General features: G+C 39.9%; 1 protein-coding gene across 1 annotated transcript in view; it reads right to left on the bottom strand.

Moving 5' to 3' along the window:
• Nucleotides 1-12,618, bottom strand: part of LOC125298402 (complement C3-like) — a 48,612-nt gene that overhangs the window by 21,047 nt on the left and 14,947 nt on the right. The window contains exons 17-21 of the mRNA XM_048249110.1: nt 11,440-11,634; nt 11,179-11,305; nt 9,409-9,497; nt 8,146-8,285; nt 7,611-7,823 (exon numbers count right to left, since the gene is read on the bottom strand). Coding sequence (XP_048105067.1) covers nt 7,611-7,823; nt 8,146-8,285; nt 9,409-9,497; nt 11,179-11,305; nt 11,440-11,634 — 764 coding nt within the window. The remainder of the gene's footprint in view (nt 1-7,610; nt 7,824-8,145; nt 8,286-9,408; nt 9,498-11,178; nt 11,306-11,439; nt 11,635-12,618) is intronic.

Here is a 12,618-nt window from a genome sequence, read left to right as displayed (position 1 = left end):
TGATCGTGCAGGACATTTCAGAATGTCGAGTGTGTAATCCATCATAAATGGCTAGGTTCAATGGAAAAGTTAGCTGGACAAATTAAAGAAAACGAGAAGGATTCAGTGAAGCATAATAATGTTTTAGAACCTTCAAAATTAGAAAACTGATGCAACTGAGATGGAGGACAACTGCACGTAGAGTAGAACGTGAGCCTATTGTCCCAAGGAACTTACATTAAATGAGGAGATATTTGCTGAATGTCACAAAAAGTGTTACAGAAATTGCTTGGCATCGCTTATTTAATGGCTCTCTACCTTAACACCTGTAGTTTGCGGGAGGACGAACGAGAAAGCACTCGTTTGATAAATCAGCCAGTAGTAGACAAATAACTTTTAGAAATAATCTGTACTGCAAAACGAATGTTGGTGGGTATTTAAACTATCTAGCGGGTGTTTTAACAGCTGCAAGAAATAGAAGATTCATGGTCTTTATGTTCTGGTTCAGTAAATTATTTTCATAAAACTTCAAGTTGCCCTATAACTTTACTCTCCAAACTCTTCACTGCACTGTAGGCAATTAACTGACAGTATGATAGGCTATTTATTTTCTGTAGGCTACAATAAACACATTTATTTTTCAACTTTTGCAATATTACGGGAGAGAGATGCACGTAGCCTCACGCGTGTGTAAGCAATGTGTGTAGGCTATTTGGTTACCAACTAACACTGTTAGCCAATTCACTAACTTAAGACTTCAGTGCCATCATATACAACGTTTTTTTACACAACAAATACAGAAAGGATGGAGGCAGCAAAAGTAGAGAAGTCATTTCAGATGGGGCAAGAACAAGGTGAATTTGTATGCTTGTCAAAACGTAGTCCTACCCTGCATTAGAGGAGCTGATCATCATACCAAGCACACTCGCTGTTTAAAGTCATACACCACGGTAAACTAAAACTAAAATGTTACAAAGGTGGCAAAAATAATATATTATTAATTAATTAATATATATATAATAATATATATATATATTTTGTGGGGGGGGTAGGGGTTACAAACTTATTCAAAAGCATCCCCCCTCTGGTTTTTACACAAATCGCACCCTGCTTGTATGTATACTTCTTTCTTTACTGTATTTTCCGGACTATAAGTCGCTCCTGAGTATAAGTCGCATCAGTCAAAAAATGCTTCATGAACAGGAAAAAAACATATATAAGTCGCACCGGACTATAAGTTACATTTTTTTAGAAATGTATTTCTAAAATCCAAAACCAAAAACAGAGACTATGTAACTGGATTATTGAGGCCAAAAAGATGAAGACGAAGGAGTGAAGGCAGCCAAGAGGAGGGCAGGAAGGTAGGCTAATTGCAAAGCAAAAGATTCACTGAAAGAAAATTCCATGTGGTACACCAAAATGTATCTAAAATGTGGAGAATACAATGCAATCAAGCATTTTGGGCGATGTGGAGTCACAAGCTGGCAGCAGATTAAAAATGCTCATGAGAGAGAAAAAGATGCAGTTTTAGACGTGACCAAAGCAAGCCAGGATAGGCCTATAGGCCCGACGGTAATTGTAAAGCAATTTACAAAAGATTCACTGAACAAAAATGCTGATATGATACATGAAAATTTAGCTAAAAATGTGGAGAATGCAATGCAATCAAGCATTTTGGGTGATGTGGAGTCACAAGCTGGCAGCAGATTAAATGCTCACGATAGAGAAAAAGACGGTTTTAAAACGATGTGACCGAAGCTGAGGCAAGCCAGGCAATAGGCCTATATAGGCCCGACGGTATTTGTAAAGCACTTTACAAAAGATTCACTGAACAAAAATGCTGATGTGGTACATGAAAATGTAGTTAAAAATGTGGAGAATGCAATGCAATCAAGCATTTTGGACGATCTGGAGAGACAAGCCGGCAGCAGATTAAATGCTCGAGAGAGAAAAAAATGTGGTTTTAAAAGGACGTGCAGACCGAAGTTGCCGCAAGCAGGTGATATTTAGAAATGTATCTCACAAAATCCAAGACTAAGAATAGACAGACTATGTAACTGTTACACATTGAGGCCCAAAATATTGAGAATTCTACAGGGAATGTTGAAGACAAAAGAAGTGAATAGTGGCAAGAGGCAAGCTGAAGGCTGCTGACAAGGGCCCAACGCTATTGTTAAGCAATTTACAAAAGATTCACTGAACAAAAATGCTGATGTGGTACATGAAAATGTAGCTAAAAATGTGGAGAATGCAAAACAATCAAGCATTTTGGACGATATATTGGCACAAGCTGGCAGCAGAACAAATGCTCGCTGGCCACCTCCGAAAGCGAGAGAAAAAAAGATGCGCATTTAACCATCCACCATGAAAATTTACAGAGCCGTATATAGAGTTCCGACAACTGAAATCATAGGCGCCATCTTTAAGACACAAGTTCGATCATTGTAAAACGTTCTATTACGTCTGCCAATGGAACTAATTGGGATGTTGCAACTAATCGCTCGTTATCATAAACTGTGAATCTGAATGTTAAAAGGTTTCTCATATTTTGCTAAAATATAAACGCTTTTACAAATATGTCACGTTTAATGTTTTCGAGAAGGCAGATAAGTATGCCTACATCGCCTAATCAGTGGAGCCGCGTTTACCTTACCTTCTCCTGCTCCGATAGACATTGGCTAAAAATGTCAACTTCTTGGTGTTATTTTAAGTGCACAAACGAACATGACGCCACCCGTGATATCGACAATCAAGGTGCGTAAAGGGACAGTGTCCTCAACACAGAAGATCATATATTGATGTGCCGTGCAGAACGCATCTCAGATCGTGGCATAACTCACAAAACAGAACACACTTACCGTAAGCATATGTAGTTAAGTAAGGTGATACATGTCAGTAACACAGTATGGTGAATTATGTCCATAGTCAACTACATAGTGTGTTCTATAGCCTAATGGAAATGCTGTAGGCTACGTATGCTTAGATTTAATACATGTTTTTGAAAACTTTACTTAATGAGTTTCTAACAAAAGTAGGCTGCTACATATTTTATATTTTGGCCCTTCAGATGAGTTCAAAATAAAATGGACAAAAAAAATAACAAACACTTTTTTTTATTTTTTTTATTAGTGGTTTAGATTAGTCAACAAGTCGACAAATTAGTCGAAAAAAAAGACTACTTTTGAGGCCTTTTGTTTGGGCAGCCTTATTTTTCGATCTTTTGTATTTTCATTATTATATTTTTGTAAATAAATACCTCTGAATCTATGCTCCGTAGTTACTTTCCACTTTTGCCATCTCCTATCTTTTGTTCATGTTCTACAAACCCCTAGACTGGGACATGACAAAATTGGGGACTCAATCCGGTTCTTTGTTCCCAGTTGTTTAATCACCCTTTTTTTTTAAAAAAGTCTTCAAGGAAATGCGCTGTAATCGAGAAGCTCTGTTAAGTTAGGTATGAGCTACACCAGGCGCGTAACTGAAGCGTTCCGTTCGCGACGCGTAAAATCCATTTTAGATTAATGGTCTATTTTTTTCGAACGTACGCCCCACTGTCACGTCTGGTGTAGCTACTTTCATTGATTGTAATGGAAGCTAATTGTTGCAGCAGACGCAACGCGAACGGAATGCTTCAGTTACACGCCTGGTGTAGCTCAGCCCTTAGACTTTTGATTGTTTTTTTATTTGGGTGGTGGTTTCTGAAAGCAACTCCGTGGAGGTTCCTTGTGGACCTTCAATTGGTACGCTTTTGAAGATATGCCAGGTGTTAGTTAGTTTTGGGGTAGGTAAGTAGGGACCAGAGTTTCATGCCCAAGCACGTGGGTAGGTTCAATTGGTACGCTTTTGAAGATATGCCAGGTTTTAGTTAGTTTTGGGGTAGGTACGCTTTTGAAGACATGCCAGGTGTTAGTTAGTTTTGGGGTAGGTACGCTTTTGAAGATATGCCAGGTGTTAATTAGTTTTGGGGTAGGTAAGTAGGGACCAGAGTTTCATGCCCAAGCACATGGGTAGGTTACAGCGTTGCAGTTTTGTGTTTTTGGGGTTTTCTCATATATTTTTTTTGGAGATGGCATTTTTGTTAGTTGCAAGGCTGCGTTTTGTGTTAACAGAGGTTGTCTCTCCTCCCTCCATCACTCTGCGTTGTGTATGACGAAATGATGGACACCACAACGGACTTTAATTTTACAGTTTCATTGCTGGGATGTAAGACAAAATAAACAAAAATCAGACAGGGAGCGAGCCAGTCACGTCTAGGGCTGAGCACCGAAACACGGTTCTATTACACACTGCATCACAAATCATTCATTCTCAAATTCAACTCAACTCAAATCATTAACTATCTTGATAATATTGAGTCATGTCATTTTTGTACAGGAAGCATTAGCCAAGGATTGTCATGTGTGCTGATTGCCTTTTTTGTCTCAACAGGGGCAGTAAGGACAAGATCCACCCACCACCCAGTGCATGTGTAGCAGGATACACCCCCCTCTGGTGGTGTTTTCCTAATATTATCCGTTGAATGGACAGGTGGGTAATTATAGGCCCAGTGCTATTTAAGGAAGTCAGCCCTCCTGATTGTATGTCTTCCACCTTTCCCTGGAGGAGGGACTTCCTGGTCAGTGTTGTTGGACGTGGGTCCCGTGTGTGTACCATTACTGCCAGCAGGTAAGCGATTGTTGTCCTCTCGCGTGGTATGCCTGTCTACGCGGAGCCGTGACTGTTTGTTTGTGTGTTTGTTGTTGTTAGCACCAAATAAGGGCCACAATCGCCACTATCGAACACTCATCTGGAACGGATCTGGCCCAGATCATGACAATAATTTGCACATTTGGCCCGGATCCGCCAAATAAAAAACACATCCGGTTCAGAGCCGTCCCAGAACTGGGCAAGATCATGAAAACGAATGCGGAACGGTATTGGCCTGTTGTGCCAAAAGACACCGGCCTGGGTGCTAAATATCGGGACTGATGACCACTGAAATCTCTGGGGTAGGCTATTTAATGGTTCACTATTAAGTTATATATATGAAAAAGTGTCGATTTCATTTCATGGAACGTGTGCTGTGCTGCAAGGGAAACCTTATTCCGTAGCCTATAGCCAAAGAGGTCTAAGATAGTTATTTTTAAAATTATGCATTATTTACTTTTTTATAAAATTCGCAGGCTGATGCCTGGCAGCAACAATTCACCCTTCGCTAAGCCACACCCGAAAACCGCCACAGGCCAATCGTGGCTTAGCAACCTGTCACTAGGCACGGGAAGTCTGACAAGCTTTTTTCGAGTTTTGCCATGTTAACTTGTGGAGATTGAAGGCCTGTGGGTCATGAAGGGCACTTATTTGGATGTGTGGTGCCCTAACCCACGTAAAGACACAGTGAAATAACATGTTACACTATAGAAACATGATATAATTGGGAACACATATTGTTCTAACTATAAAAAATGGCATATTGCATGATATTTCCATAACCGCGAGATACACGCTTCACGATAACGGCAAGAAGTTGTTCACCAAGATGTATAGCCCATCAGCAATCTATTTAAAATAACACCAATTTTAAGTACCATTCATGATATGTTGTCAAATATTGAAGTTGTGGGAAGTACATAGCTTAAATGGTATGTTTCTTTCGTCCATGTCTGTTCCATTCATCCTGGCCAGGAGAGTCGAATGAAACAAAACGCACATTTGACTTCTGCTTAAATAACTCATGAACAGTTTCGTTCAGAGCTGAAATTCCAACTGTATTTGACAGAGGACAGATGTAGGTTGCTAGTGACAAAATATTAACTTCTAGTGTGGTACGATGTCTTTGTAAATGACATTTCATTGAAAAGTCCCGGTTCTCCCCCTATATAATAAACGTGCAGGGTGCTAAAGCTTGTCAGGCATAGCAACAGTAACTAAGGAGGGCGGGACTTAGCGGAGGGTGAATTGTGTTTAAATGTAGGTTATTGCTTCAGCCTCTAGCTTAGAAAGGGACTGAGTGCAACTGGTAGCTTGATAGCAAGGTGTTGGAGACTCATGGCACAATGACTTTGCAACAATTTTAAACCAGCCAACAATATAAATGATTAAGAAGATTGAAACAAAATTACTACTGGCTTTTATTTGTCCGAATCTGAGGCCCAGCTATAGATAGAATCCCGGCCATAATTTGAGGATTTAAGTATGCACGTGTGTTTCAGGCAAAGCGCAAGCACTAATCTCTGACTGAAAGTGCAAAGGACTTGTGCATTTGAGAGCGCTCTCTCGAGGCTGTAGACGGTAATGTTTCATGTAGGGTTCATGTCAGTTAATATAAATGAACATTTAAAAACATGTTCAATTATATATTTTTTTTTCATATATAAGTCGCACCTGACTATAAGTCGCAGGACCTGCCGAACTATGAAAAAAGTGCGACTTATAGGCTACGTTTATACGGTGGCGATGAAAAGAGAAGACGCATAAGTGGCGTCTCGTCTTCATTTTTTTTATTCGCGTTTAGACGAGCATTCTCAGGGGGAAATCTTTGTTTATATGAAGACGCAAGAGTATGTGATATTCGATTGGATATGCATTCCAGACCGCTGGGTGGTGGTGTGATACAACCCGATGCGTCACGCAGCAGACATTCTAATTTGACATTTTAGCCAGAGAGGTAATCAAGGATCTTTGGTTTAGCGTTTTAGGCGGAGACGCTAACCGGGTAGATCTTCAAAACTCTACACTCTGGAAGGAGTCTTCAGATTTTTGCGTCTTCAAGCCCGATGGCGGGGTCGCCGTGTAAACGAAAGGCACTTATGATAAAATATTTTGTCGTCTTCCTTCGCAATCGTTCTCGTATAAACGGCCCCTAGGTCTCTCTACTCACACACACTCACACACACACACACACACTTACAGAAACACGTGTACACATGCCCACAGTCATACAAACGTACACACACACACTTGCACACAAACATGCATTGAGACACACACACACATAGACACTCTAGAAAAAAGCACCACCAAGCACTTATGGCATCTTGATTGTTGTTGAATGACGGTGGTTACTGAGCCATTCTGACGTATAAAATATGGATGCTGTTCATCTGAAGAGAAGTTATTTCAGCAGCTTGGGTTTGGGTCCGGAAAATATGGTATTTATTTCTTTCTTTCCAGAGGCACTCTTCACAAACAGTAGATCCATCTATCCAACTGACTCGGCATGTATCGTTCCCTGTTTTCTTTGGGCCAATCCCAAAGTGAGCCCTGATGACTAAGGACTCATAGACTTAATTGATCTCAGGTGCTAAGTGATTGAGTGTGTGAGACCATATGGGCTCAGATAGGTATAAATGGGATTGGGACAACACTTGTGTCGTACTGTTGTTTACCTTTGAAATGTCTGGATTTCCCTATGGTGTCCGCGGTAAATGTCACAACGCTTTGAACTATGGGTAATTCCCTTTGGTGAAGTCTGCACCGATGCATTCTCATGGAAATGGCTCGGTAAGTGTGTACTCAATCCCTCACGCCCTTTGAAATGCGACATTGGGAGATCCCTTACGAAATTCGCGACAACGCGCACCAAAGTCTGTGAGTCCTTTAGTCCGGACTTTGGGATTGGCCCTTTGTTTGTTTGTTTACAGTGACACACTCACCACCACCAGCAGGTCCTTCTTGACGCCATCTGTGAGAATTGAGTCGTACACAGCGGCCTTCACCTCGATGGTGTGCTTGCCCAGCTGCATGGGGATTATGACGAAGGGAATTGCTCGTGATGTCATGGGGTCCATCTCAATACTAGTGCGGTGCTTGCCCTTCTTGGTGGCCACACTGCAAACGTCATCGGTCTCCAATAGCTCCACACGCACCTAAGCAAATAGAGAGATTGATTGCCCAATTTTGTTTCTGTGCCCATTTTTGTTGCGGCATTGTTTAACCCATCAAAGGATTTCACTTCATGAAACAATGTGTGTTGCTTCGGAATTAATATAATTAAATATAATAATATAATTAATATAATATTAATATAATAAAAGTTTAACATAATAGGGGGAAAAGGAAAAACTGTTTTGAGTCATACAGACAATATTTCCATACGGTTAATGGCATGTAAAATATTATAGAGCTGTAGTGTGTAGCAAACCCATTGAAGTTCAACTGTGCTTTCAGTCTCGAAAGGTACAACCTTACCTTGATTTCATAGTCATTGTAGTTGTAGAGGATGGCTTTGATTTCAATCTGCTCGTTACGTACAGCAGAGTAGGGTAGCTTCAGGTCAATGAAGAAGTCCTTCATTACAATCATTTCATAGGGGTCTGCCACACAGATACCTGTGGAAACAAGGGTGGCGTATGCTCAAAGACAACCAAGATGAGAGGAAAGGTTGGCTAACACCTTCACACAGAAGGAGTTGTGTACATTTTGAAAAGGAGATCTGTGCATTCTAAGGCCCTATCCACACGTAGCCGGGTATTTTTAAAAACAGATTTGGTTCCTCGTATTTGAAAATACACATAAAAAAATATTTATTTTTCCAAATACCCGGCTACATATAAAAACTGGCTAATATGAGTTGTATAAGTTCTGGGGGGAAAAGAGTTCCTTAAAGGGGAACTATGCAGTTTGTTTAGCTTATTTTACCTTAAAGGGGACTTGGCAACTATTTCAACATAATAAACCCGTTTAGAAATCATTTGGATGGTTAAATGACCTATTCCGGTGAAAATAGTGACTTTCCCCACTGCCCCTAGCATCCCCAGGCAGAAAACAAACATTGAGACTACCGTCCCGGAAAGAGAAGCGAGAAACAAGTAACTCATTTTAAATCGTGTTTCTTACTTTGTAACATCCACATTGTTCTGCCGAACTTATGCTAACCGTTTCGCTAGCTTGTAAACAAATCCATGTGCTTTATCTTTACCTTTTTCCACAGTTTGAAATAGCATAATGCAAAATTTCTCCAGCAGAGGGGGAAATATAGCTAATCCTTCCAAGTTTCCCTTTACCTTCACAGCTTCGGAGTCATTGGAAAGGTTATATGAGTTTTTTTTCTGGGGAGAATGGTGGTCGTCTCACTTCCCCCTAGTGTCTGTGAGCAGAAAAAACACCCTTGCAACTTTGGGCCGACGGGCCGACGGACTCAGAGACAGGTTTCACAGCCTCGTGATGGAGTTTGTCAGACATTTGTCATGGCGAAAAGAAGCAGAAAGCGAGTTGTCGGAGGGAAAGAGGAAATGGCAGACTGATTGAGGAGTGTCATAAAATATATACTCTGAAGCTGTAGGGGGAGCTCTGCAGAAAAACCTGCGATCAAAAAGCGAGAAAACAGCGAAGAAATTACCAAAACTGCATAGACTCTCTTTAAGTTCTCAGAAGGAGCTCTATGAGTTCTAAAGTAGAGGTTTTTTTTTAAGTTCTGTGGACCTCTGTGAGAGAGTGAGATTGCTGACCTACCATGAGTTTTTGAAATGCTAATTGCTGTGACCTGCCAGCTGGTGATGGAGTCCTTCAGGAAACTCTTCTTCGTCATGGAGGTGGTGGTGCTGACAATGGCAAAGACGACAAATGCATCATCCATGTATTCTTTTTGTTTTATTATTATTATTATTAATAATAATAATAATAATAATAATAATAATAACTAGAAAAGCATTTCCTGAATGAAATACAGTGCATGAAAATGCAAAAATATGATGTAAAATAGCATACAGAGTAAAAACAAACTATATTGATTGCTAGGTAGATGAGGTTTAATATAGTTGGAATGACTGGACAGTTAAATAAGTGGATAGTTTAAATGGTTAAATTATTTAGGTAGATAGTTGACGATAACTGACACTTGGAATGGCTCTAATGTTTGCTAGCAGTTATGCTAACTATGTTAACAAAGATAATAATGTTAACCAAGTTACTATGCTAACTAGCATGCTAACAATGTTAAAATCTTAAGTATGCTAACCATGTGACTTAGCTAACTTAGCTAATCATTTTTTAGCAGTTATGCCAACTAACATGCTAACTATGCTAACCATGTTACTTAGCTAACTTAGTTAATCATTTTTTAGCCGTTATGCTAACTATCTTGCCATGTTACTTAGCGGACTTAGCTAATCATTTTAAAGCAGTTTTGTTAAAAAATGCTAACTAGCATCTTAACATGTTAGCATGCTAACTATCTTAACCATGTGACTTAGCTAACTTAGCTAATCATTTTAAGTAGTTTTGCTAAAAATGCTAACTAGAATGCTAACATGCTAGCATCTTTACTATCTTAACCATGTGACTTAGCTAACTTAGCTAATCATTTTTAGCAGTTTTGTTTAAAATCTTAACAATCTTAACAATGTTAGCAATCTTAACATCTTAACCATGCTAACTAGCTACAGTGGGTAGGAGTCATAGTTGATGACAAGTAACAGTTACAATGGCTGAACAGTTAAAAGTTCAGTAGTTTAAAGGCTTAAATTGTTTAAAGTGAAATATTGTAGTGAGGGACTTTTATTTTGAAACAGTTTTTGGCAGAGGAAGCAGTTGAACAGGATGTGTAGTCTTAATAGGGCCAGTTTGTATGCTTAAAGCCTGAGACTGGCAGTTGATGCAGGTGGCCCAGAACACCTGCCATAGGATTCTAATTGCTTACTTGGCTCTATTGTGATGTCATCAGCCCATGTTAAGTCTATGGGGAAATTTTGAGTAGTTTTTTAATTAATAGTTTAAAAAAGTATAAAAAGTTACAAAGATGAAAAATACATAGCCCACATGTCCTAAGTAAGACCCTACATTAACATAGTTTGAATGAAGTTTCTCGTTAAGCGGTTGAAGCTGCATTAACTGCGTTAGAAGAAGAAGAAGAAGAAGAAGAAGAAAATGCCTAGGAAGAACAGTACAGTGCATTTTCATGCACTGTAATAAGAAGAAGCCTAGGAAGAACAGTACAGTGCATTTTCATGCACTGTAAAAAGCCTTGGAAGAACAGTACAGTGCATTTTCATGCACTGTAATAAGAAGAAGCCTAGGAAGAACAGTACAGTGCATTTTCATGCACTGTAAAAAGCCTTGGAAGAACAGTACAGTGCATTTTCATGCACTGTAATAATAATAATAATATATTATTCTATTTTTCTCAGATCATAATGGCAGAGTAATGTTCAATTATATTCAAATAAAGACAGAGAACTAACTTAATGACAAAAATAGGGCTTCTCACTCGGTCCTCGCTCTCACCAGTGTTTGTTATTTGCGGGGCATTCAGGAAGGTCCTCATCATCCTCCCAGAGCCAGCTTTCTGGAAACTGGGAGCGTGAGACGATGTCCTCCGAGTCTGTGTAGTAGCCATCAACATCTGCTTCATCTGTGTAGAAAAAGAACACAATTAGCTCTCAGCTGAATTGAGCAATAACACAATGAGCATTATCCGTAGACATTGTAAAAAGCCCTTGTCTTAAATCTAGGACCTTCCTGAACAAGTACTGAAGAGGTTCTTACTGCGAGCAAGGAGAAGTTGTTCGTCTTTGGATTCTTTCTTCTGACTGGACATCTCCTTGCAGCAGTGCAGGAAAGCCTGGACACACTTGTCTCCGTCTGTGATATATTCGGCACGACGTTCGCATGTGAAGCCCAAGATGTTTTCCTTCATTCCATCCACACAGCACTCTCGCTCTGTGCTGGTGTATTTCGCAGCTGAGGTAAAACAAAGATATAAAAATAGCTTAAAACTGGAGACAGAGGAGAAAAAGACAAAGAACTCATGCCAAACAGATCTGTCAAACTTACTCAAGAAATGTATACTTTGCCTGAACATCTAGCTGGTTTTTGTCAGTGGCGTAACTATAGTAGGTGCAGCAAGTGCAGTCGCACCAGGGCCCGTGACCTTTTGACCGTGACCTGCCTCCTTTTTTTTTTTTTTAGAACTTCACCATTAAGAATCAAACTATCAAATAAAAACGGCTAAATCAAATTACCATCTTGTCGTCATACTGTTTTAGCCAGAGTATCTTTCTTTCTACTGAGATGCAGCAAGGATTTCTGGGTAGGCTAAGTGATTTGTTGTGATTTTTTGAATGGATGGTGGCTGCACATTTCAGTCATCGTTCCGACCAAAATGTCCTTCAAACACGAGAGCGGCTGCAAGAAGCGGCAGGAGTGTAAAGAGCAAGGGGAAAGGGTGTACTGCTCTCATGTTGTTTCTGACATTGCCTTTGACTGTTGCAACAGCTGAGCGATCTTTTTCCAAACTCAAACTTATTAAGACCTATACCTAAGGAGCAGCATGGGGCAGGAGAGGCTCAATGGGTTAGCTATCCTGTCCATTGAAAATACAAGAGCCAGAGCATTAAATATTGGGAACATCGTTGGCGATTTTGCTGCTTGATAGGCTCGTAAGATGGCATTTTTCTAATGGCCTAATTCCGATATTGAGGATTGTATGCATATGAATGATTTTATTTGGTTTCTGCGGTTAAATAAGTTAGGCTACATTAAGTTTTGTTTCTGCGCAGTCTTGAGTTTATAAGCAAGCAATCTCGCTTGCAGTTTCAGCAGAGGGTTGAAAAGGCGCATTGAGTGCATTGAGTGTTCCCATAATTCCATGCAAGTTGATGTTAATGCAGTAATATTAGATTACCCTGGCCTGCAGGCTGTTAATAAAATTATTTTTAATGTTTT

This window comes from Alosa alosa, chromosome 7 (assembly GCF_017589495.1).
Source record: "Alosa alosa isolate M-15738 ecotype Scorff River chromosome 7, AALO_Geno_1.1, whole genome shotgun sequence".
NCBI classification, from domain to species: domain Eukaryota; kingdom Metazoa; phylum Chordata; class Actinopteri; order Clupeiformes; family Clupeidae; genus Alosa; species Alosa alosa.
This window is presented reverse-complemented; position numbering and strand designations above follow the sequence as displayed.